At 53.0% G+C, this 26,953-nt stretch overlaps 1 protein-coding gene across 6 annotated transcripts in view; it reads right to left on the bottom strand.

Moving 5' to 3' along the window:
- The window catches only part of PBX1 (PBX homeobox 1), a 137,404-nt gene that overhangs the window by 31,247 nt on the left and 79,204 nt on the right, over positions 1-26,953 (bottom strand). The window contains exon 1 of one of the 6 annotated variants that reach the window (XM_075508013.1): positions 3,817-3,994. The exons of the other annotated variants lie outside the window; for them this stretch is intronic. Within the exon in view, the coding sequence (XP_075364128.1) occupies positions 3,817-3,979 (163 nt within the window). The 5' untranslated portion in view covers positions 3,980-3,994. Of the gene's footprint in view, positions 1-3,816; positions 3,995-26,953 lie in introns of those variants that run through there. 6 annotated transcript variants of the gene reach the window in all.

Raw genomic sequence — 26,953 nt, 5'->3', positions numbered from 1 at the left:
CACTAGGGAGGATCATTTCTATATGGAGGGATAGGGGCATGGTGCTAATTTGGAGCTGGGTGCCAGTTGCCGAGCTCCGAGGAGATAGGTCCGACATCCCCCTCCACCACGGGAGGCTTCCCATGGCACCGCCACCACCCAGCCATGCGCTTCGCTGGCGAATAAATCCAAGGGGAGAGGTCAGATTTCATCAAGAAAATGGTTTGGGATCTGCAGTCCATAAACTGAAACAAGAGGTAAAGGTAGCCAAAATCCTTAAAAAGAGAAGAGGAAAGGTCACACACTACAGGGGAGAGATAAACTTGCTATGAAAAAAAAGAGAATAATTTCCTATTCTTCCAGGACAAAAAGAAGAAAAAAAATTACTAAATTAAAGCACATCAAAAGCCCAAATACAAATGGAAAGTAACACAGGTTAAAAAAAAAAAAAAAACAACAAACAAAACCTGATAAACAAATCAAAAGCGGAGTTGCCAAAACAGGTGCATCTGGATTTCAAAAGGGAAATATTTTTAGATTAAAAATCTCAGGAATCATTGACCTGACAGGTAGGCACGAGTGATTAATTAGTTGATGTTTAGAAAGCTGCTTCCTGATGAAAAGCACTGTATAACCCCTGAGCTTTATTACCTTGCAACACGCACAGACCAGCACCCGCTGGGTGGGTGCATCCTGAGCATCCTACGGATGGACATGTGTCCCTGCTGCAGAGACCCGAACCCAGCCGGGGACCGTGCGGAGACGGCCTGGGCTTGACTGCCCGCTCGGAATAAGGCTAGAGAGTAAATAAATGGAAAGACCAATGTGTCTAAGCAGAATTGATGCTGCCTATTTATCCCTGGAAGGCTGCGCTCAGCCAAGGAGAAGACAAAATGATTATTTAAAAGCTCCTTTTTTATCTTCCCAGTGCTGTGCCCGGCTCCAACACACCTCCTGCCAGGATGCCCGGGGGTGCTGGGCTCCTCGGCAGATCCGACCCTCCAAAATGCTCCCCGTGACGGGATGTGACCCCCACTCCACTGGCCAGGGGGCTTGGGGTGAACCAGTACAGGCAGCACCTGACCGCAGTACCTGGGCAGCCGATTACGAAAGGCCCCCACTCTCCCCAGGCTGCCAGCTTTCCCACCAAATCAAAATAAAATAAATTAAGCAGAATGATCCTCGGTGGTATGGCAGCAAGCTGAAGCTGAGGGGCTGCGGGCGAGCTCCTGCCCGTGCCCTGGCGTCCCGAGGATCCGCCATTTGCTGCTCCTGATTAAAGAGAGGGAAAAAAAAGGAGAAGAACAAAAAGAAAGATAGCGACTAGCAGCCGGGGGGAGGAAAATTCATGCAAGACTTTCTGTCCTTGGCCGCTTTCCTGCTGGCTCGGCAGCCCCCGGAGCCGCGGCAAATGCCGCTAGAGGGTGCTCAGCCCTTGCCGAGGTCACCTGCTGCCTCAAAATGCATTTTTATATATAAATATAAATACTCACACATGCAAATACACATATATATGGATGCATTTTAAAAGCAAAGCCAAGCCATGCGCCTTGTCACCACTGTGAAACGCTGCCCGGCTGACCGCGGAGGGGAACTGAGGAGCGTGGCCGCCCCACGGCTCGCGGCTGTTGCAGGGTCACCATCACTGACGCCAGCAGCAGGAGCAGCTGGGGACAGCCAAGCCACCAGCCTGTGGTCCGGTCACAGATGCCACCAGGGTCATGGAGACCCGTTCCAGCAGCTGGGAAATGGCTCCCAGCTCACATGCTCGCTCCTTTTTCCTCCTGAGCCAGGTATCACAGCCACGGTCTGCAGAGGACATCGTCCAACTCCTGGGCTGGCTCGGTGGCAGAACTGGCCTCAGAGAATCAGGCGAGGAGACAAAGCTGAAAATAGCTCCCCGGCTCCTTGCCTGCCCTGCGATTCAGGGATGCGGGATGGAAACTGCATCAAGTCGCCAAAGCTTTCAGATGCTCCAAGATGTTTCCCACCAACCTGGGCATCTCCAAGGAGCGCCTGCAGAGCAGCCAGCCCCATGCTCAGACAAGAGAGGCAGCCAGCACCCCATACATGTCTGTGTCCCCACACCACGGTACTTGTGCCTGGTGTCCCTGCACACAGGGGCAGCCATGCAGCCAGGGTGGGGGGCACGGGGCAGGAGAAACAGCCCTTGCCAGACATGGCGCTGGCACGTGCCTTCAAAATGGACTGCACCCTGGGGATGGTCTGGGGCTGTGAAGACACCTAAGAAACCCACAAAGGTGGGTACCAGGCTCCTCCTGGTCCTCCACACCACCATCCCCTCCCTTATTTACTCCATTTTCCTGGGAGCATTTTTCCAAAGGGACCTGAGGAGGACAGGAGCCGAGCACACTGCCACCTCTCTTCTCCAAGACCACCCCAAAATGCATCATCTAGCAACTCTTTGCTCTCCACCTCTTCCAAACCCTCCAGATCAGAGGTGTGCAGGTAACACAAGCAGAACAACATCATGAAGGTGTGATGGCATCATGAAGTCATCATCACAGGGATGATGGCAGCAGCTTAGCAGGAGACTGTGGCTCAGCAGTGACAGCAGAAAAGAATACTCAAACCTCCAAGCTCTACCCGTCTTCTAGAAAAGGCAATTTATCCTTTTGCAGGCAGTGTCCTCAAGCTGAGGAGATGCAGGAAGCAGGGGCCTGTCCCGACCAGACTCCCAGCATGGGTTATATCCACTCACAAGGGGATGTAGGCTGCGGTGGTAGAGCACTCCCCACTGTTTCTCATCCTCCTGTCTCCCCTTGGGTGCTGCTGCATGTGTGTGCGCTCATCCCCAGTTAGGTGCTGGCCAGGGCTTCTGGGGTAGAAGACAAAGACCAAGCAGAAGACACTGGAGGAGGCTATGGCCAAGCAGGAGACACTGGAGGAAGCTAAGGCAAGGTGGAGCAGTGGGAACAGCCTCTCCAGGGATACAATGGGGACATCTTGGAGGAAGAAGACACAGTGAACAACACAAAGCAAACCCAGTTTGCGATGTTGAAAAAGAAGAGGTCCCCAGAGCCAGCACAGCCACTCATGAGAGCTTTGCTGCACACGACCAGCATTCCTTGACTATCCACCAACTTCAGCGGTCAAAACCGCAGTCTTGTGAAATTTGCTGTGACCACCTGGTTAAGATCCCTTCCAACTACATGAGCTGGCAGTTCCTCTACAGCTCTGTTCGCTGACACCACCAGCCAAGGGCTGGTCCCAGCGGCTGGACGTTTAAACAAATCCACCCCAAAAAGAAACCTGCTGCATGGTTTTAATGAGTACTGGAGGAGCGCTGCCCTCCCACCTGAGCTGGGCTGCTTCCGCATGGGTTTTCTTGTGGTTGCTTCTGCCCATTCCCAACTTGCTGAATTGCCTTTCCAGGGGGACATTTTAAAGGAGAAGGAGATTTCAAGTAAATGATTGCAACTTATCGAAAATAATGTGCTACTTAGCATTGGAGACAAGCATCCTGGCAGGCAGAAATGGGAAGCGGTGCCGGAGCAGATGGGAGTAATTAGGTTGTGATTTTCAGAAGGGTTTTCTTTCCTGCCTCCACTGTGCCTAAGATGTACTGGGGGGGGAACAACCCACCCAACAACAGAATTTTAACAGAGGTGGATGATTCCTCTGCCATGGCCGCCGGGCTGTGAGCTGCCCTTCGGCATGACTTTCCCGTGGGGAAACCAGAGATGCCTGGCACAGCAATGCTGCTGGTGGAGCACTAATAGCTGCTCTCACTGTCCTCTTGCATAGCCACAGCAGTGCGAGATGCCTCCTTCCCCACCAAGGGACTCGTCTGCCACTGAAGCACGGACACCTCACCTGCGCATCGGATGAACAAGGTCTTGCCCAAATCCTTTCCTGGACTGGTGGGTGCCCCTGCTGTATGGACAACGAAGGCATGGCAGCTCCTCCTTGGGAACTCCAAAACACCTGCACAGACCCACGCAGTGCACAGCCAGGCTTTGAAACACACATTGAACATCAGCCCTCTTCCGACTTTTTATAATTTAACCACCATCTGCAATATTCACTTGGGCTCATGGAGGCCCAGCTTCAGGAGTCACATGAGCTCACCAGTTTTCTTTAAACATATGTTTTTACACCTCCAGGTCTAAAACAACAGCCAGCAAACAGAGGGACAGCCACAATGTCAGTAAATGCCCCTGCTAACAAAACTGGTAACTAATCACTTTATTTTAAGCCGATCTCAATATTCTCCGGGGCCTGAGTCTACATTTGTGAATGCTGAAGATCAACAGCATTGAACCTGGTACAAAAATATTCCCATCTGCCTCGCATTTGAGGACACTTACGCATTAAGTGGCTTGCGGCTGTCTGTCTGCATCCTCCTCATACTCATATGTGTGGTCACAACCAAGTCAGGAGAGTTGGGGTTTGCTTCCTTGGCTGATCTGTCATGGCATGGGCTTGAGTTGCTCTTCCCAAGCTTTCTTTGTGCAGAAAAGCCTCCAGATCCCATGCACCTACCTAAGCTCCTGGTTTTTTTCCTATGCAAGTATATTTGCAGCCTACTTTCTTCTGCAACAGCAAACCCCAGACACAAAGAAAAGTCTTGGATCTTCTCTTTAAACACAAAGTCACCTTCAAGACCCTACACTCAGAAGGAATAAATAAACTCTCAGAGCTTTGTGGAGGATACTAAAGCACCTCCAGCTGGGTCTTCACACCACCCATTCAAGGGTCCATGTGACAGACAGCAACATAAATGTCTTCTCGGCAAAACATATGGTGTCCACATTAAATGGCTATCAACAATCTCAGTAACCAAGGTGAAGCACTTCAATGTTAAGTAATCACAGGGAGTTTTAAACTGGGTTGCATATATTCACCATGTTTACATAAAGCCACTGAGAAAATCAACATCAAAACACAAACACCTATTTCCTACATAAACAGAAGTTGGAATTTCCAAATACACAGACACACACCCTTCCAGGAAGCAGGAATTAAGAGAAGTAGGTTTTTTTCCTTACAACTGACATAAAAGTTACCCTCCTCGTTTCAACCTTTCCGAAACTTACAAATGGATGAACAGATTTTTGCTCAGACTTTCCAAAACAGGCTGCCGTGAGATGAGGCATGGAAAATTTCAGCTGGCAAAATGGCCGTTTCTGTCATGAATTTTCACAGTCTAAAGCCATAAAACAAACCAAATATCCCAGCAACAAATAAAGAGAGAGGCTTGTACCGGTAAGCACTGCAAAGCCACCCTGGACCCTTGCAAACCCACCTCCTCTCCCATCACAGGAGTAACCACCATCAGGGCTGTTTGGAAACAAAGCACTTAAACGACTTTGTGAGAGATGCTTTGAAAGGTGGAGAAGTGTTCCTTCAGTCCATAAAGCACACAAAATTGTGATAAGATACATACTCCCGCAGAGACAGGAGCAAGTCACATCAGTTCAGAGTAATGGTCCATCTAGCCCCAGAGGCCAACTCCAGCCGTGGACAACAAGACCTACTAGAGACCCAACCAAGGCCATGATCAGCAGCAGAAGCATCAGATGCTCAGGGCAGTGGCACTTCCCCCAGAACCCCCTCCTACCCACCACCAGTTTTAGGAACTTGCATTGCAACCCAAATTCAGATCAATCAAAAATGTTTCCTGAATCAAAAATGAAATCTTCTCCTCCCATTTCATGTTATCATTTTCCCCCTCCTTCTTTTTTTAAATCAAAATTTGGGTCAATTTAAAAACAACCAAACTGCTTTAAAAAACAGTAACTTCCCATCTTTCTGGGGTGGAAGAGTCCAAATTATTTGCTGAATCCACCCCAAATTCAGAAAAGAGTCTGAATTACCCTCCGAAATAGGTACTACATATAGGGCTACAGCTTGATCTATCCTCACTAGATAAAGACGAGGGTAATTTTGGGGTGTGGGGAATGGGAGAGGGGAATTTATCACATGCCAAAAAGTTTCTCAGCTCCCAGCAGCAGCTCTCCATCACTTCAGGAGATGCAGCTTGCATGTGCCATGGAAGCTGCAGAAGAGAGACACGTATTTCATAGCGCTGGCAAAGACTCTGCACCAGTTTTCTCCTAACCCCATCCCAAATGCCAAATGGGTTGCCATAGCGAGTGAGGATCTGGCAGCAAAATGCTCAAAAGGTCTGGAAAATTATCACTAACACGTTGGGGGGGGGGAATCCCCCCCACACTGGAAAATTATCTAAAATGGCCCTTTACACAAAAATAAGGCACAATGTTGCGGCGAGTACTGAAAACCAGATCCCCTGAGAACTATGACCCCCTGGGAAGCTGAATGAACCGAGATGAGCTCATGTTTCCAGTCCTTCCCTGTGTCCTGCTCCTGCCAACCAGTTTAGCTCATGGCTAGTAACTGAGCCAGGTACAGAAACTTTTGACCCCATCCCTACAAGCCCAGTTATTGCCATGTTGTGGTCGAACGAAGCATTGTGGATCGTATTGAAATATTTTCTATTTATGTCTTTACAGTCCCGATGCCACAAGCCGTGTCTACTCATGGATGTTTCACTGCAGGCTGGTGGTCAAGTCCCATCGGTTTTGGCAGCGAAACTCCCAGCTGTAATTTTCATATCTGAAATTTGAGGGCAGGTAGCACTCAGAAGCCAGAGCTGATTGAACCTCTTGCACCATGAGTAGTTCGCTGAACAGAGGCAGTTTAGTGGCAAAAAGCAGGCTGGAAGTGCTTGCAAACGTTAAAAACAAGCCAACTAAGCCAACCGCCCCACCGGTGGACAAACCACCTCCTCCCCTCCCAGTTACAGCAGCTTCAAGCCCACCTTTGCCACGTCCCACAGAGCAGCAAACCCTCACAACTCCACCTAAGTAAGCAAATCAACTTCACTTCCCCCAATAACACTCTGCAAACAACTCATCCGCCCAGAGCCAAACTCTGGGTGCGGAGGGGTCAACCCTGTCCTATTGGCACACTTCCCTTTGAAGAGCACAGATAAATTTTGGCTGCACACAGGTCCCCTCCCCATCCTGCTGAGCACCCCACACATCCCCAGGCCAGGCTCATGGTCTGGCCATGAAGCAAGCTGATGCTGGGGAGTGATGCTGAAGCGGGCTGGAGCAATCCCGCACTTGGCTTATCTCACGAAGCAGTTTTCCCCTTCCTAAGCAGGGCAGGATTAGCAGGTTCCAGTTACAGCTGTGAAGCGTAATCAATCCCTTATCTGCATAGGCAAACCCAGCACATCTCAAATTCTCCATCCGCAGGGACCACACGGTAAGGGAGAGATTGTCTGCGGCCACCCAGCCTTCTCCATCTCACCCCAGCCCCTGCCACGGGCCGGGGATGGGCACCGGGACCAACCTCCAGCTGCCCGGAGCAGCAGCCGCAGGAGATAAAGGAAAGCAGGGCGAGATTCAGCGCTGCTCTGCTGCTGGGCCAGATTTGAGCAGAAGATGTAAGCCAGCTAATTGACCACAGGCTAGCCTGGCTCAGGGGAGCAGCATCTGCCACGGATAAAAGCCAGGGGCTGGGATGGTAAATTGGCATTACAGGCAGCGGAGGGGAGGAGGATAACACAAACATGCACACGTGCCCCTTCCCACACCTCTTGGAGTGCATTTGGGATTTTTTCCATCCCTAGATTGCGATATCAGGCAAAAGAATCAGATTTTGCTATTGCGATGAGAAGAATAGGTGGTTAAACACAGGGCTGTGCCTCTGTCCCTCCAACCACAACACCTGCTGTACCAGGACCTCACCTCCTCCTGCTGGAGTTTGGGTGATGGACCAGAGTCCCCTCCGCCGCACCAAGACAGTAATTGTCACTGAGGGACAGAGCAAGCCATCGTCCCCACCCCAGGAGATGAGATGGCTCAGACCTGGTGCTGGTCACGTCTGGAGACAGGTCCCAGCCTGGAGCACGGAGTGGGCACGGGGCTCCCTAAGCCCCGCAGGAACAAATCAGCAAACAAAAGACGGGATTGCTCCCAGGACAGGTCCAGCCATAAACCGCCCCCCCCTCCAACGCCAGTTGGGCTGGGATCTGCCTCCTGCTCCAGCGTGGTGCTTTGCATATGAATTCTCCTTGCTGAAAAGAAATGGGTCCTTTGAATGAGCTGAATCTGCTAATGAGAAGCCAGGGCCCCCAGAGCCCCTCTGAGGACAAGGGTCCCATTTCGACCGCCCCAGGCCAAGCCCTGAAACCTGAGAACAAACAAAGAGAGGTTTTCCCCCCAGAAGGAAGCTGCCTTTCCAGCCTGCTCCCCTCCTGGAAAGGTCATCTCCCCTGGACACGCAGCGCCTGCGAACGGCTGCTCGATGCACAAAGCGGCCAGGGCAAGAAAGTCATAGGTGAAAAGACTGGTGAGAGCCTAAGCTGAAAAGCTGCATTTCAGATTCCCTTCTCCTGCCATCCTTCAAAAAAAGATGATCCATGAGATTCCATCCAAGGAAAGCTGGCTTCGAGCTCATTAAATGGCAATGTCCCACTCAAGTCTCGGGTTTGCAAAATAACTTGAAGGTACCCACTGCCCATCACACGGCCAAGAGCACTGCCGCTCTGTCGCCACGTTGATGGTCTTGCTTTGGGCTAGATTCAGGATTTTGTGTAATATAGATTTTCCAAAGCTCCAGGTCTCAGAGCCAAGCCATCACAGGAAATACGCTGGGTTTTCCCTCCCTTTCTCTCTCCCAAAGCAGGCAGCGCAGAACCATGACAGACGTCTACCAAAAGCTGGGGACAGACATGTAACAGCCTCCCATCGCAGAGCACCCTGGGGCCATGTCCTCTCCCTCCACTGCCAAGGGACCTCCCCACCTCCTGTTTACTGGCACGCTCTCTGCCCAGAACCACATTCCTATTTCCAGCAGTGACCTTCTGATGTGAGGCAAGAGCTGAGCATGGTCCTTGTCACTCCTGCTTACTTGAAGACAGCCTCATTCCTCGGTGCTTGGAGGAGGTGGCTACAGGATAAGTATATCCTTTTTTTGGTGCACACAGACAAGAGGGAAGCAAAATATAAGGAAGAAGCAACTATTAAGCAAGGACTCTCCACCCAGGGTGAAACCTCAGGGCTGGGTTTTGCAGTAGGAAACCTGCCCTGGCAGAGGGGAGATTGCAACCACTGCTGAGTACGAGTGGACCAGAAGTGCCTACTATTGGTGATCGTCTTCTCTGAGGTCAGCCATAGCCCAGGGTCTCTGCGTCATGGAGGATGGACATTGCTCTTCCCCGAGGGATAGGGGTCTTCCATTTCAGATGCATCAGAAACCATCCCTCCCCATGTCCACCTCTCCCCCAGCCATGGTACCAGGTGATTCAAAGCCTTCTCCATGAAAAACATGACCTGAAAGTAAGTTATATGCCTATGAGGAAAGGTCAAATCCAAAGCACAAGAAGCAACTGTAACCAAAGGTATCGGAAATCCCACCCCAACTCCTGTAGTGTAGCCACCATTCAGACGCAACACATCAGCCCCGAGACAACTTCAGGCACTTACTTTCAGTGATGGCCTTTACTGGGACAGTATCAGGCCACTTCACAGTGTTACAGATGTCACCTAGATGACAGGACCAGAGCCAGCCTCCCTTGAGCCAATATGCATGTCACCCTGTGTGTTTTTGAAGCACCACAGCTCTCCAGGACTAAATGTTCATCTAAGTCCTTGCAGACTTGCCTTACACACAAGGTCTCTCTATGCTATACATAGATGACACCAAAGCCTACCTGAATGCTCCTCTTCTGTTTGCTTGGTTTCCAAGCTTGTCCCACCCACAGCACCACAGAGAGGTCAAGTTTGCCCAAGCCTAGACAGTCCATCAGTCTCGCATGGCTAAGACACGCAATCTTGAACCCAACTTTGCCGAGATTCAATGCTCTTGGGCAAATAAATGAGCACATTTTTTTGCATGATGCTCAGTCCCTCACGCCACTGTGCCGACCTGCTGAGCCCGGCATCAAACTTGGTCCTTGAGCTCGTCAGACAAAGCCCGACTCTTTGAAAGGCAACAGCCGGTCGGCAGCGTTTTAAGGCCAGAAAACAGCTCTGAACGTTCAGTTCCTTCTTTAAATAGAGGCCCCTTCTGTAAACGATCTGTTTGGACAGGAGGGAGAGTGCTGCAAGAGTCCAAGCGCTTGTGAAATAGGATCGGCTGCCTTCGCTCCCGCTCCATTCAAAACATGTGGGGGGAAGAAAGAAACGCAAAACTGGCAAGGCAAGAGGGGAGGAGAGAGCCCCTACACCTCCGCACTGCTGGAAGGGTGCAAGACACCAGAGAAAACAGGGAAAAATAATTAAAAAGAATCAATTAGTGGCATTTCTGTTTCGAGGTGCCTGTGTGTGTTTAATTATATTCCATGAAAGAGGTTTTTGACGCAGATTTCTGAGCTGCGGGGCGGTGGTGTAACAGGATCTGGCTCTGCCTTCTACCTCGGACAACCCCGCTCGGGGCTTTACCACCAAGTCCACCCGCCCGCACGGTTCGGCAGCACCCTCGGGCAGAGGGGGGCTGACACCCAGCCCCACGGTGTGCTAGCCAGATAGACGGACGTGCAGCTCCCCCCTGCTCTTGCAAGAGAGGCCCCTGCCATAAACAGAGAGGAGATTAAAAAGGGAGCAAAAAAAAAAAAAAAAAAAAAAATCTTTGCCCGACTCCGGCTGCGTCCCAGATCAAAGATCATCTCCAGCGAGGCCATCTGGTCCTTGTAAATGTAAAACCAAATTGAAAGCCCTGCCCTCACCTCCTCCGACTCCCTCGGCAATATTGCTTTTACTGGCCGGGGACAGGGAAGGAGCTCGCAAAAGGCATCTGTATGTAATATAGAACCCCGTGCAGCTGGGCTATAGGTTTGTGACCCCCCTTTTTGTTAATCACGAAGCAGAGGTAAATGTTTTCTTTGGATCTCTAGGGGCCCTGTAATTCCCAGGGGCTTTGGGAAGAGCCCATGGCAGAAACCCTGGGATGCAGGAGGGCTGCTCTGCATCCCCATCGCTTCTCTCTGGCTGAGGACTGGGTTGTCGTCCCTGTCCCGGTTTAGAAAGGGACACACCGGGAGGTGAAGATGTCCCCACCACCCCAGCAGTGTCCCCACCATCATGAAAGCCATGCAGCACCCTCCCTCCCCAGCCCAAGCAGGTCTCTCCTACCACTGCTCCCTGCCTGGGATGCAAAAGGGGATGCAGAGGCCAGCAAATAAACAGAGAGGAAGAGGAAGACTGAACTGAGTGCTTCCAAAAAGAGGATACAACACATCTGAGCCAAAAATGACTTGAGAAAAACCCCACCATTGCCAACCCAAATACTCCAGGCTCGACTTGAAAGGCAAGCGGGATCCGCTATCGAGAGGAGAAAGCTACACGGGAGACGTCGCAGGCAAAGAGGAGGCAGCTTGAGGAATTCCTACCCATCAAGCTTTATTGTGTTATTCCAACTAAGCAGAGACAAAAAGACAAATCTCAGCTCCCTACTTTCATTTATAATTGAACCCAGTCCAGAAGGATGGAGCAAGTACCATCTGTAATGCAGAGTGCATTAGCAGCCGGCAGAATGAAATATTCAAATTACTGTAGGCTACCTCGCATTTTAATGACAGGGTTACAAAAACCTGACTTGTAAGTGGAGATTGGACTGGAAGAACAGAAAGTTTGTTTTCCAGTGCATGAATTAACCTAACAAAATGTTACTTTCAGGAAAAAAAAGCATTTGCATGGGTAATTCTGCAACATATCCCAAAAGGCTCACGAGAAAAAAAATATATTACTCCATCCAGCTATCCTAATTGATATATTGTCTGGGGAGATGAAAAAAAATGGGGGAAAAAAGGGCAAGGCTTTTTCCTTTTAGCTGAAGATACTAAATAAATAGACGTAGGCGTGTACGACCCTTACCAACATGTACAGGTCCCGCACACAGGGATGCATGGCAGCACATATGTGCATCCATGGGGTGTGTTGGTGCAACACTTGCACGAGCTGTAGCCTTTCCATGTCGTGCACAATTTGAATATGCAAATCACCCCTTGATTTTCGTGCTTGTGCCTGCGCCGGGATCCATTCGTTTTGATATCGTTAATCAGGGCTGCCGAAAAGCCTGACACAGTAAGTGGCTGTAGCCCCTAGCAGTAGTCAAGATAGAGTGACAGGCTCCATTTAAGATGTCACAGCATATAATAAAGTGTAAAACTATACTTAAAATAAACGAGATAGAAACAATAAACTTGACTCCGGGTTTGAACTTTCTGGGAGAGCGGCAGAGAGATGCGAGCACGCGCGTGTGCAAGTGGGCACGGGGCTGGGGTGTCTGGAGAGAACGGGCCCCCACCTGCCTGGCACCCAGGTGAGAGCGAGGACGGCTGCCTCCCGCGTCCTCCGAAGGAGCCGAGCTTCTCAGCAACCCTACGATAACAACCAGTCTGCATGCGGGACATCTCTGGAGACTCTGGAGGTGGATGTTAAGGAAGAGGAGGAAGACAAGGGGCCGTAAGTGGGATCTGCTGGGGACTGAGGGGCTGGCCAGGCCACAATGGGCATTGAAATTCAGGCGAGGAGCCCACAAAAGGGCCTGAGCTTTGCTTCCAGCAGCTCAGCAGAGAAGAAGGGATTTACCCACCGCAGGTGTCACCTCCAGGTGCCCAAATGGAGGTTGGGACAATCTGGTCCAAACCAGCCTTCCCTCCCAGGCACCCAGGAAGCACCACCAGCTCCTGGCCGCACTCCCAGGGTGTCCTTCCCCTCCATCCCCAGACAGTAGCACCAGGATGGGATGAAGAGGCAGCAATGTCTTCAGCATCTCCAGCCTGTGCTTGGCCGCGTGCCCCAGGACCAGGAGCCACAGCAGACGCCCTTCCCTGGCAGGATGAGGATCAGGATCAGTCCCATGCAGGGAGGGGCCACCCACACTAACAAGTCCAAAAGCCCCATTTCACTCCCCGAATCACCACTCTGCACCCCAAAACCTCCTGCATGCCCATCAGCAGCTCTCCATGCTGAGACAAACCAGTCGCTCTCCCTCGTGCTAAGCAGTTAAATTAGGGAGTATTCAATTAATAACAGCTGAATATTCTGTCACATTTAGGAAGATGTATGGTAAGACAAGCGAGTTGTGATGTCTGTGACAGAAATGATAAAAGTTCTCCCGACACAGCCTGGCAGATACTTGGCTGGAGGAACCGCTTGCTCTCATGGACTCCAACGTCAGCGCAGACACCAGGCCCAGCGCTGCCTTCAAAGGAGAGACACTCCAAATTGCATGGGAGAACCACTGCCAAAATCGTTTGCAGGCAGCTCTCTCCTGCCCTCCTTCTGGGATCCATCTAAGATGCAGGGACAAGACCCTGGAGAAGACCTTGGCCAAGAGAGGTTGAGACAGCACCTGCCAGCCACCATGTGGCAAGCATCACTCAGCAGAAGCTCAAACCCTCCCATATCAGCTAAAGGCCACACCACGACACTCTCCCCCCGCCCCCCCCGGCTGCCTCAGTTTACCCATCTGCAAAAAGGGACGGTTGCTTGGGTTGCTATCATAGCAAGCCAAGCAACCCACCCCAGGGGGGACGGGGGCAAGCACTTGCACGGCACCACGACCATAGGCAAATGCCTGCTGTCCAGTAAGATGTTCTCCATCTAATTTACGGATGCGTCGTGGCCAGAGGACACACGGGAGCGGTGCTCTCGAGACCGCCTCCTCTTCTTCTGGGGGGTTGTTTTTCACCGGTGTTGTTTGCGAACACAGTTTTGTTGCTAAGAAACTACCTTCATATTGCTCGGAGAGCAAAGACAAAGCAACCGTCAAAATAACACTGTATTTTGACAGTAGCCAGATCGTAACCATAAATGATCCATTTTCCCCGCTCTCCTGTATGCTCATTAACGTGGTCTAAATACCATACTCCCATATATAATGCGCACCCTATACGTACACATGCACGGCACGTGCAGGCGCTGGGGACCCGTGCCTCATGTGCGGGGGCCTCTGCTGCATGTGTTCATCCCCCAAGCGAAAGCTGAAGCAATCAGGCCGGGGGAGAGGAGGGGGCTCCCCAAGGAGGCCCCACGGCTCCCTTCTAGGCAGGAAGATGGCACAAGGTCTTTAGGCAAGAGATACATGAGAAATAACAGGGAGAAGGTAAGACCTCTGCCCACGTCCACAGCAGCTAGCTCTGTGCGTCAGCCCCAGTTTGGGGAGAAATGCAATTACCTGTTGGCTTAGGGTTCATTGGGTGGGTTGGGGTTGCTTGTTGTGGGGGTTTTTTAAGTCCCAGGGTTAGTGGGGAAAAAGGGGGGGGGGGGGGGGGAGAACCCATTTGCTGCTCAGTTTCCAAAGTGCTCTGTGCCTCTTGCTGCTTTCAGGATGGGGAGATCCTGCCCACACAGGGAAGATCAGAGCACCCCCTCACCATCACCTTGACACAGGTATGTTCCCAAGCCAAGTCCCCAGGATCCTGAAAACCAGTTTGCCAAAACGTCCACCTCCTAGGGCAGGAGGACATCTCTACCTTTCCTGCCGGAGCATCTCTGGCCCCTCTTTGCTGGTCCCACTGCAACTGGGAGGACCTGGATGGGTACCAGAAAAGATGTGAAAAGCAATGCATCTGCCCCCTCAAAAAAGGGAGGAAAGGGGCAAAAGCACCTCCAGGGCAGCAGCAGCTGCAGGAAGATGCTTCTTGTGCTGATCCAGGACCACCCAGGATGATGAATGAAGCTAAAAGGTTTGGTGGACGCGGAGGTACAGGGAGGTCGGCAGTGCCCTACTCGCACCAAAAAGCTAGAGGAAAGCAAATGGCCTGTTTGCAAACGTCCCGTGTGCCCGGAGGGCAGCGGGTAAAGGCAGGGGGACAAAAGACACCCGGGTTGTGCCCACTAACAACTGGGAATGAAAACTGCTTCACTGGAAAGCCTCAGCATCACGGGAAGCGCCCTGAGCAGAGGCAGCATGCTGCAGTCAGGTGCCAGTGAGACAAGTGGAGCGGCAGGCAGCTGCCATGCAGGCAGGGATGCAGGTAACCGCTGCGTAGGCAGGGACACAGACCTCGGCACCTTGTACCCACCCTGCTGCAAAAGCCCCCCGGGGCCATGGACCTGCCGCCGCTGATTTATGGGCAGAGGGAAAGGCAGGTAAAAGGCAAGGCTGAAACTGCAACCTGTCGTGCCAAGGCAACCCAAAGGGCCCCACGCTTTTGCAAACCCCTGGTGCAAGAAAGGATGCCCAGAGTCACAGCTCAACCGCAGCAGCTCTCAACACCCTGGCAGGACAGCAAACATGGACCTGCCGTCCTTGACCACAACCCACCTGTGGCAATCACCAACTCGAGAGCTGACCGAAAGCACGGACTCACTGCCAGTGAGGGATTGCACTGGTCTGCTTCATGCCCCTCGGCATGCATTTGTGCAGGCAGCAACGCCTGCGGGCAGGAAATAACGGGGCTTGGGAAAGAGCAGTGCCCTGCCTTGGATGCTTTTGAGGAGGAATAAGGAAAAAGTTGAAGCTGTGGGAAGTGATCCCACAATATCTGGATTGTTTGACTCTTCCCCTCGGCCAGCTGGAACGTGGCTCTAGCTGATCCCTTGCCCAAGCATGAGACTCTTCTGCACGTACCCGAAACCCCAGCCCAGAACCAAACAGCCTGTCTCCCGTAGAGCAGCAGCTTGCCACGTGTGCTTTCCCTGCCAAAACCACGAGCTCCACCCTACAGTAGGAGAAAAAGGGAAGGGTGAGAAGAGCTCTGTCAAAACCCACCAAACCCCAAACAACATTTCTCCACAGCAGAACAAAGCCCTTGGAAATCTCTTCTCTGCTTGGGTCCCCCGACCCACATGAAAGCGGCATTTTTCTGGGCTAATTACACAGGCTGCTTTAAGCCTCCTGGCAGAATACGAGCTGCAAAGGCAGACATCAAAGGGCTCCCAACTTTAAAATAAATAGAGAGCAAAGATGGCACGGTCTGCAGGAGACCTCTCCCCGTCGCCTGTGCTGGCCACCTGGGTTGAACACTGGAGGTGACTCAGTTCACGAGACCCCCAGCAAGGAAAGCCAGGGGAAGAGGGGGGGCAGCTAGTTTTCATTTGCATGGCGCATTCCCAGCAGGCACAGGCAAGGAAGCGGGCGTTGGTCCTTGCAGGACCAGCCATGGTCTCAGCAAAGCTTTCTGAGGCCTTCATCCAAGGGAAGGACCAACTATGGAGCCCGTCTGCTAGCTGGGGTGGGCAAGCTGTGGGGTGCTGGATGGAGCAGCCAAGGCTGGGTTGTAGGAGAGGATGGAACAGGAGTCACTGCCACATGCCAGGCAGCGGTGGCTGCCATCACAGCTGGTCTGAGCACCAGCCCCAGGCGCTGTGTGCCTCAATTTCTCCAGAGCTGAATGCACCCATTGCACCTGGAGCTCCTGAGATGGGATTTTCCAAACAGGTCCTTCACCCTAAAGAGCAACCCTCTAGAGGAAGCCTTGGCCCTGCTCGGGCTGAGTCACAGCCTGCACCTGATGGACAAGAAACCCTTCTTCCCATTTATTTGGGAAAGAGAGAAGATGCTTTTGCTGTACCCTCCAGGAAAGGGGCACCAGCCCCAAACCACCAGCACCCCATGGCCATCCATCCCCCCTCCTGGCCCAGAAAGCAGCAGCCTCTCCCGTCTTTCAGCAGGACACCCTGACATGCCAGGCACAATTTGCATCAGAGATGACTGGAGAAGATGAAGCCATCCTGCCAGCTCCTCCGGCCCCCACCTTTTGCCCTCCCCTTTGGGCTTTATAGGGCCTTGCAGCACGGCCAGTACATGCTCTGCAGAGCAACCAGCCCTTGCTCTCTCTCGCTGACGAGTGCACAGAGATGCCTCCAAAACAGCAAGGCATGACCAGAAATCCTACGGGTCTTCAGGCTCTGGTCCTTCTATGGGCAGCAATTACCCAGGAGTACTGTCACGAGACATTTCTGCAGAGCCTTGGAAAAGGGCAGGGGCAAGGAAATCCTCATGGTACGCTCTGACGTTCAGGAAAATCAGTGCACACAAAACTGTCACGCGAGGGATGCCAACCGTGCTCCTGAACCCAGCCTGGTCCAGCCCTTGGTCTCCCCACTTCTCCCCCAGCCTTGGCTCCAGGGGCACAGGGGCAAGGAGGAGGGCTGGACCACACTCCGCTTCCTCTCGAGAAGGAAGATGAAAGGAAGGATGAGGCTGGGACGGCCGAGCGTGGGATGCAAGGGGAAGGTGTCAATTAAAGCAATGAGGCCCTCCGCATCCCTGTGCCTGACAGCCAGGCTGAGCAGAGCTGACAGCCGGAGTGCCGGCTGGCTTCCCCGTCTCGCTCACCGGAACACACTCCCCCCTCGCACCCCCGGCTCCAAAGCGGCAAGGCCGGGGCTCACGGACACCGGCAGCAGCGCGATGTCCCTTCCCCTGCCCCCAGAGATGCTCCTAATAATGGGAATTATCATGATTTGGGGCTTGAGCAGGCCACGGCCAGCCTGGAGGCGGATGGCAGCAAAGCGGTTGGGGCCGGGTGGGATGGCAGAGAGAGGCGCTGGATCGTGCTGAAATAACTAACGTGCGCTGGAAGGTCTCAGCCCCTGTGCAGGATGGCATCAGCCGGGTGCTGGGATGCGGGGAAGGTGGCCATCCAGCAGACACTGGCTGGCAACTCGCCCCCTGAAGGCCCCCCTGGGTGGCCAGCCTGCATCTCTGCTCCCCCTTGACTCCCCCTGGGAATCGCATCCTGGGAGCCCCTGCTTCACCCCCTGCCTGCCCTCCCCGCAGGCTCAATCCGATTACTGCTGATACACATCTCCTCCTGGGCTCCAAAACACGCTCTTCCTAGCTGAAGGATTCGCATGGACACGGAAAACTTGTCCTGATTGCGGCGTTAATGGTCGTGTGGCCCATGTCATCACCGAAATGGCCTTAGGGGGAGAGTTGATGGGTCTCTGAAGTCATCAGGACTACCCCACCTCATCTTGCTCCCCTTATTAAAACCATTCATCCTGGGAGCTAAATGAATATGTTTCATCTTCAAATGCTGAGACACAACAGCAAGCAGGCAGAGATCTAATAGAACAATACCCATCTAATCATGTCGATTTTTCTCTCCCCATCCTGCCTTCATATTACACACACGGCCACAAGACCAAGCCGGGGCTGCGGGCAATGGATGAGGATGGGGCATGGCCCGCTCCCAGCTTTGCCACCACTTCTGCTGCACCTCACCCCCCCCCCCACACCACGGCCTTCCTCCCTGCTGTGGTGGAAAAAGCCCCAGGACTTTTAAAACTAATAAGCCTGATAGATACCGAGCCTAACGAGTCTAAGGGAGCCAGGGAAGCAGGGCAGGCCCTCTGCCACCGGCAGACCCCTGCTTCCCACAGGAATACTGCACGCCGTACTGTTCATGAATCATTTTGGCGCTCCTTCCCGCACTCATCGCAGGTTTTCCCGGCTCCCATTCCCTTAGATACAGAGTTCATCTTTTCCCTTGTTTGCTAAAGCATGCATGACGTCAGGGGAAGCATAACAATTTTGTGTCTCTCCCTTATTAAGGGTCTCCAGCAAGGTCGCCGGCTGGGGACAGGGTGGTGGACGTGGCAGGTGGGAGCATCGGGAAGGGCTGGGGATGGGAAAGGTGGTTAATCCGCTGCATCTTTCAAAAGCCTGCCAGAGACGCTGCTGGCCTCCCCTTCCTAACCAGGGTTTGCACAGCAAATCCCCGCTCTATCTAATTATTAACGATAATAACGGTGGCTGGCTCGCTGGATGCCATCTGGAGCCCCACCACGCGTGCCCACTGGCCCCGGGAGGGCTGGGAAGGGGGTGACCCGTGGGGCGAGGGCCAGGGCCAGGGGCCGGCCGGGCAGCAGGGTACCAGCTCGGGATCGCCCCGAGGACCCGGTGGGCCCACCCAAGCTGCCGTGCTTGTGTTCGCTGCTGTGGCAGGCTTCATAAGGCTCCGCTCTTTGACTGGCGTTGAGTTTATGTGAAAGTAATTAACAGTAATTAATCCTTAATTACAGTAATTAGCCAAGTCGCAGTAAATTAAGCCACATCTGGAGCAGATGAGGGCTTCCGAACGGGAGGCTAGTGCAGGCGACAATCGGAGAGATGCTGAATTCATGTGACAGCATCTGATTAAGGCTACCTGTTGCAAGCAGCTCATCTGCATCGTGTTTTTGTTTGCGTTTGGCAGTAACCCTTTCAGCCAGGCTCCCACCCCCCACCTCCGCTCCCCCTGCCCTCCTCCACCTCCCCATCTTTCCCCCAAGAGCTGCATGGATCTGCGAGGAGGAGGGAGTAGGTCCAACCCAAGAGCCAAGAGTCTCCTTGCCGTCCCCCCCCGCATCCCCAGGGCGGTGGGGATGAGCCAGCACGGGGACAGGGAGCCACCGGGCTCCCTCGCACCCTCCGGAGAGCAGGAGCTGCTCGGGGGTGGTATATAAGGCAGGCAGGCACCAGGCAGGGGATGACCAAGCAGGACAGAGGCAGAACAATGGAGGCAGCCAGCTTCGCTCCTCGGCTTCCCCGTGTCCCGCGTCGTAACAGCTACAATAATAATAATAATAATAAAAGATCTGGACTCCAAAGGGGAGCACATTAGCAAAAAGGGGCAGGTTATTATTAATACCACTCAGCATTTACCCAGCACCGTGCAACCTCAGAGACCTTTGCTGATGTTTAACCACGCTCACAGGGAGGGGGAAATCCTTCCCTTCCCTTTCTTCCTACAATGGAGAAACCGCAGGACAGAGAGGTGAAACAGGGTACGAGAGGCTCAGCTATGGCTTGTCATGTTTGAACGCTGAAAGAAAATGCTCAGGCAGCAAATTGCACCGTCCTCACTCAGTTTCATGCCTTCATCCCACGCGGCCAGGACGCATGGTTGAGCTATTAGAAAAATATTGGGGACAATTCACAAAAATATCTTACAAAAAAAATCATCAAAAATATCTTTTGAGGACCAAAAATTCTTCTGGTCCTCAAAATGCGCCACTCACCAGCACCCCAAACCCTGGGACAAGGATTTCCATCAAGGCAGGGAGATGCCAATGGGATTTCAAGAGCAGAACTGCAACCGTGATGGTCCAAAAGCAATCACCTGATTTCAGCAGGTATTGCAAAAGCTTCAGGGCTTAATTGTATGCAGTTAATGAGCGTGAAGGTACCGTGTATCTTGCCTTTTCATCATACAGTACAGGGTGGATGGGTGGTGTACCTAGGCTCCCTAAGCCCAGGCAAGGAGTGTGAAAAAACCCTTTGATACTAAAATACTCTCTCTCCTCTGGAACTAAAACTGTACAGGATTGGCAAAGCCAATAGCTGCAGCAGGCCCTGGAAACAATCAGAAGAACCTCATTTTATGAAACACAGAAAAGAGCTACTTTTGCCCCTAACTGCAAAATAAAAGCAACCTTTTGAATTTCCTGCGCACACAAGAGCCTCGCAGAAAAAATGTGGATTCCCCACCTCTGCTTTGACTCCACATCAGGCAGGATTCCCCCGTACCAATGAAACCCAGCCAAGCCCTGAAACAGCCACCGACCAGCCGATGTCCAACACCCATCCGCCCCAGAAATGCACTTTGTCATCTACGTCTTGGTTGGAGAAAGGGGAATTCACAGCTTTCCTCTTCTCCCAAGGAGAAACGTGATGTCCCTCAGCCCCCAGGGCCATCAGCCGCCAAACAGAGCAGGAAAAATTAAGTAGACTGAAGTGATGCTCCACCAAATCTCACCTTCCTGAACTAGGCAGGTCTCTGAACATGGATGCTACCTTGAGATGGCTGTGCCTGGTGCAAGAACAACATGTGCCCGCCGAGGGGGGGCCCCATAAAGAGGGGGGGCCGGGGAGAATTCTGCAGTCAACTTAAAAGAGTGGGGAGGGTTCCTGATTCACACCCCCAAAATGAACTCACGCTGTCCTTTCAGTGCAATCTTGCTTTCAATCAATAGTTTTCTAAAAAGATATTCCATCCGCTTTGTACTTGAGATCCTTCACAGCTACGGCATTTACAGCAAATCACATTATCTTGCTGCAGCCAGATTTTTGGCTAAAAAAAAAAATTAAATTCATATGAATAAAAGATTCCTCACAAATGTCTTCAAGAAATACACCCCCCCCAAATCCACAATGCCAACATTTTGCCTTGCACAAAAATAACATAAATTGGGAAGCGGTAACCAAATAGGCAAAACCTGCTCCAGCCAGGCAAAAAGAGTGCAGGACATCGCTCTGCTACAGAAGCAGCAATGACCCCAGATGGTTTAATGGTGGAGGCAGGAGAGCCTGGTTGGGCCTGCTTCTCCTCCGCAGGTATCAGTCAACAGCTATCTCTACAGATCATGGATGCTAAAGATGTGGCCTTTAAAGCTGCAAAATATTCAACATCTCAACTTGGGTGAATAAGCAAGTTTTCAGTGCACAGGCAACTCAACAGTCTTGGAAAGACAGTCATTGCGGAGCCAAGCAGATGTTTCATCTCAGCTTGTGCATGTCCTTGTATCCAAATTTCCTCCAATCTCACTTGGCTACAAGGCTTCATCTCTGCACACATAAAGAAGTCCCTTCCCCATGCATTGAGAGGCTCAAGAGGAATGGCTCCCAAGACAACTCCCACCTGTCCCACCCTGGATCAGGACGTGATGAGAGCCCTCTCCCCAGGAGACAGCGTGGGTGAAGTGGTGCATCCTCCTCTGCCCACGTGCCTGTTGCTCCTCTCAGTGCTCGCAAAGACTTGCAGGAATATGAGGACTGGGTCAGTGCCTCCTACAAGATGAATCAGCAATGTTGCTGTTGGGTCCAACTAGACCCAAAGCAAAAAGCTCCCTAAACCTCCAGTGTTGCTCAGCCCAGTTGCCCTACCTGCTTGCAACTGGTACATCTCAAACTTTCAAGCCTACGTCCTTCACGGTGGCTCCAACCTGCACAAATAGCAACATGAGTCCCTTTGGCCTTTACTTATGTGGCTGGGAGCACACGCCCCTGCTCTTTGTACTACAAATTACTGGGAAACCACCAAGGGAAACATCCCTCCCATGTTGGTGGGGTGACTGTTAACTCCACCAAGTTGACCCTCTCCTCCTTTTAAAGCCCAAATAGCCCCTCAGGACTTTTTGCTGCAGAAGTCCTTCAAAGAGCAACCCAGTGGTTGCTCCATTTCCAGTAGTTTCACACCAGGTCAAATGAGAAAACAAATACAACCACAGAAAAACTAATGACGCTGTGAAGGGGGGAGGCACGTCTCACCTCTCCTCTCCAGGGGAAGGGAGACATGGCCATACATAGCAACACGGCCAGGCGGGCTTCCCCAGCCATCAAATACCACCATTTCTGGACCAAACGCGAGTGTGGAAGTTTTACCCTGAAAAAAGTATGTGCGCATTGGAAAGTTCCCAAATAAAAGCAATTAAAACTAAGCCTCTCCACCTTACAGTCCAGGAATGCAACATGGCCCAGAGACCTGGGGCTGGGGAGGCGAGAGGCGGCAGATCTGCCCAGCCCTGCCAGGGACCCGATGCAGATGCACCCATCATTGCAGACAGACGCGTGCATGCACGTTTTACGGACATGTGTGCGCTCCTTTCAGGCCAAAGACTCGGGTCCCTCCTCATCTGCACAGTTCGAATTAATTATACACTTTAATTTCATGAATTATTAATTTGATTCTGACTCGGCAGCTTACGATTATCCAGCGCTACAGACTATGCAATTCCAGCTTCATTAAAACATCACCAGCTGCCTGAGAGACAGACATTAAATAGCAGAGAGTAATAATAAAATTAAGCTCCCTGCGCATAGCAACAGAGTCTTCCCCAGCCGCACGCGGCGAGGGCCCAACTGGTAAATAGGTCCCCTCCAGGAGCTTTATTCCCTTCCCGAGGATGGTCCCACCCCAATCCCTCGCCGGGAGGATGCTGTGCCCGGGACGCATGGCAGCAGAGGACTGGGGGTCTGCAAGAGCATCTCTGCGATGGGGGGCACGGCCGGGCGATGAGGGTGAGCGGCATCCCCCTCCCAACACCCTCCTTGGCGTCCGCAGCAACGACGGGGAAGGCTCTGGGGCTAACATCGCCTCCAAATAAATAAAGCTGGAGCGCTGCCTCCCAGCGTCTCCCTGGCAAAACAATTTATAGAGGGAAAATGTCGGAATTTAGACATTCCATTTAGCTGCTTCAGAAATCTAAGGACCCCAAACCTTGTGGGATTTGAGAAATCGATGGAATTAATTAAGGGAGATGTCCAGCGGTCTCCGCTAAGTAATCAGCAGGTACAGTAGACCTGAAATTCTATAAAGAAAAATGGGAAGGGATGACATTGAAGGAGGCAGTGGGGATTAAAAAATGAGCATCCGAGTGGTAAAGGCGCACACCCATTGATCGCTGCATTACGGATTAAGGCTTCAACGAGCAGCCAGAAGATTCTGTAGCAGAAAATGGTTACAGAGGATGAGCATGAGCAGAGCGGATATATATAACCTCTGACAGCCGGGAACAACTGAGACGGAGGACAGCTCTGCGGCGAACCCCAGAGCAAGAAAGTTTTGGGGAGGGGGAGGAAGGGGAAGCGGGGGGAGCTTGGCGGGAGCCATTTTGTGCAAGGGAGACCTGCCCAGGAGGAGGGAGCGGTGTCCCCTGCCCACCCCGGGGAGAAAGGTGGAGGGGGGCACCCAGAGCCGGTGCCAGATGAGGGGACATGGGGGTGGGCAGCGAGGTGGGGAGGGGGCACTCGCACGCTGCCACTCCATCAGCATACAGTTAATGCCTGGGAACGAGGCGCAGCCGAAGCAGACACGTACGCACAGAGTAGACCTGCCTGCCTGCATGCCTGCCTGCCACAGGGCTCTCCGGACCACGCTTCCACCTCTCTGCCCCGCCGCGGGTTCTCAAGGAGACCACCGCCTTTAATCCCATGCGCCTTAGCATTCCCGTGCCTTGGCTTCCCAACCATCCCACCTCCCATGGGATGACCGCATCCGAGCCCGGGAAGGCGCCGTCACCACTCGGAACCATGTCCACGTGGCAGCAGCTTCCCGAGGTCGCTCTGCCCACAGCACAGCCCCAGGATGCACAGTTACCTGCCCCCGAAAGCCAGGCGGGACCCTCCTCGCAAGGGCAGCTGCGGGCAGCAGCAGGCAACACTGCATTCAGGGGCAGGCTGCCGGTGAGCACCATGCACCCTCAGAAAGGAAACAAGTAGGGCATGATCACGTCTTCAGACACTCTGGGTATGTACGGGAGGGAGATAAAGCAAGATCACCAGGGAGGTGCCACCTGAAGCCCCCCAGCACGCAGCCACCCACCCGCGCAGCACTAGCGCCGCACTTGTGCCACCATTCGGGACCAACCACAGACAAGACGTGCTTCTCCAGAGGTCCCAAGCATCACCCAGACCACGGTACCTGACGATGCTGCATGGCAGCCAGTTCAGACAAGGCTTCAGCAATGTGGTGAACTCAATTTTCCATGCTTAAAACGGATCCTCGCTGGGAATGTTATAGCTGCAGCCAATGCCTTGTGCAAACAGAGCTGCTGCCTGGAGGAAACCCTTGGGAAGCAGCAGCACCCTCCCCAGCCATCCTGCCTTCCCAGGCACAACTGAATTGGGATTGTTGGAACGTTTCAATGAGAAATTTAAAAAATAAAACCAAACCCCCTGGAACCACATGCAGCGGCAGCTCCGTGTCTGCAGAGGTCACGGGGCCGGGACCAGCCCCCCGTCACCCTCCTGCCTGCTCCTTATACATATGCATCGTTGCAAGCCAGCGCGAGCTAAATGTCAGCGGTGCCAGCACGCACGCACAGCCGGAGGGGACCCTCGCTTCACAGGACAAAGGCAGGCACTCTGGGGTACGGGAGGCATGGACCGGCCGGTGCAGGGGGGAGAAGGCCTCACCCCACGCATGGATGCGGCCGTGGGCACCCAGCTGCTTCAGGAGGCAGTTGCAAGCTAGTGAGGCTGGTGAGGCCGAAGCACGCTTCCAGCAAAGGGCTGACTGCAGCCCCGTAGGTGCCTGGATGGGTCTGGCAGCCCCTGTGCCCCCACTCCGGCACTGCTGCTCCCACCACCACCACTCCCACACACACAGGAGTATCTCCATCCTTCATCTCCTAAATATCTTTCAAAAATCTAGTGGGGACCAAAAAAGCACGCCTGAAGGCCATGGGCATTTTGAGCCAAACCCAGCGAGAGCATCCTGGCTGGGGAAGGGTCTGCAAAAACATCCTCCCTCCCCGGTGCAAGCTGGGCCACCTTCCCAGTCCTGCAGGAAACAGACAGCTGTGCTTGGATGGGCAACCTCCACAGAGCATCTCAGTCACCCCTCTTGTGTGGCTCTGGGAGACAGAGCAGGACACCAAGTGGACCTTGTCCCCTTTGTCATTGAGGAAGACAGTGTCACCTTCTCCGTTGCTGGTTGAGGGACATGAACACCCCAGTCTCTGTGCCAGGCAAGTCACAGGGACCAGGGGACACAGGATGGGCAGCTGCCTGTTGAAGCTGAAGTGAGATGCTCCTACATGCAGAAGGCTGAACACCGTGTCCCCGGACCCAGCATGACAAGACAGCAGCATAAAGAGGCCATGACCTCATGAGAAAGATGGGTCTAGCAGACGCAGCATAAACACAGCTTTTCTCCCCAGAAAGGCTTCCTCTGTGTCCGGGCTGGACTTTGAAGGCTCTCTCTGCCCCCATGTCTCTGCACATCCTTGGATCAAGCCCCTCCAGCTCCAGTCCCAGGTCCCCTCAAGCCAATCCCGATCTGCCCCCAGGCCGGAGCTGCCAGTCCCACAGCCCAAGCCAACAGCAACGCCTTGAAATCACACTTGGGAGGCCTTACGGGTGCCCAGCGACACGCCAGGCGGTGTGTGTTTTACAATCCATGTGTCGAAGAGCCCTGAGCAAAGGCTGTAGCAGATGCAGAGCATTCAGCAGATTCCTTCCCCTGGCTGCATTACAGCGGGAGGCAGGGAGCAGCCCCGGCCCTCTGCCCGCCACCTCCCCAGCCCCCAGCAGGCATTTGGCATCCAGCACCACGAGCTCCCGGGGCAGGCGCGCTTGTCGCCACAAACATCCTCCCTCAAAGCAGGACGCCTTCTCCCATGGGGCAAACATTAGTGGGACAACTGGAAACGTTCAACTTGATTATAATGCTTTAAGAAAAGGTCACGGTGAAATTTCAGCGCTTTACCTTGAGCTCTGTTTGCTCTCCGCGGGATGAGATGGGAAGAGTCAGCTTGCCCTGGCTCGTGGCATCCGTGTAGCTCTGATTGCATTTCACGGGCCGGCAGCAGGCTGTTGAGCCACAGCAAACCCCCCAGCCCTGGGGACTGAGATAAGTCACTGCAGATTCGCTTGTGGGGGCACGTGCTGGACCACCACACGATAGCTGGACCATGTTTTCACTCCAAAAGTTGTCCAATCCTTAGCTGATTTTGCACTGCGCTTGCACTTCTGCTGTCACAACAGGCCAAATACACCCAAAAAGCCCAGAAAGGCAGCCAGCAATTCCTAAATAGCACCTTACTGGGAGTCAAGAAGGTTTTCCAGCATACTATTTGGCTTCATCTATTTAGACCTCAAAGGGAGCCGTGGCCAAAAACGCAATGACGCAGCGGCACTGTGGGACTCAAGCATCACTCAAGCATCACCCAGACCACGGGTGATCCTCGGCTTCCATGCCAGCCCCACCAGCACCTTCCCCCTGCTCCTAGAGAGGGAGGGCAAAGCAAGGGCAGCCAGTACAGAAGGTATGCCATGGTTTCAGCCAGCACTACGAGCAGGACCAGGTCTCAGCCCACACAGAACACCCTAGACAACCTAGCGTCCCTCATCCTCTGCGCATCGGAGCGGGAGCAGCTCTGACCCGCGGCAAAGGGTTTGCTATCTGTTGGGCGACAGGAAAACCAAGGTCAGTTTTGTTTGTGGCCAACTGAAGGATGCTCTGCCCCCAGCAATGTTCCTGCTGCAATAATTAAATCTGTCGTCCAACAATTTGCTGCTGGGGGAGTTTTCAAAAGGT

This window comes from Mycteria americana, chromosome 7, assembly GCF_035582795.1.
Source record: "Mycteria americana isolate JAX WOST 10 ecotype Jacksonville Zoo and Gardens chromosome 7, USCA_MyAme_1.0, whole genome shotgun sequence".
Classification (NCBI taxonomy): Eukaryota; Metazoa; Chordata; class Aves; order Ciconiiformes; family Ciconiidae; genus Mycteria; species Mycteria americana.
Note: the sequence above shows the minus strand (reverse complement) of the source record. Positions and strands in the feature narration are given on the sequence as shown.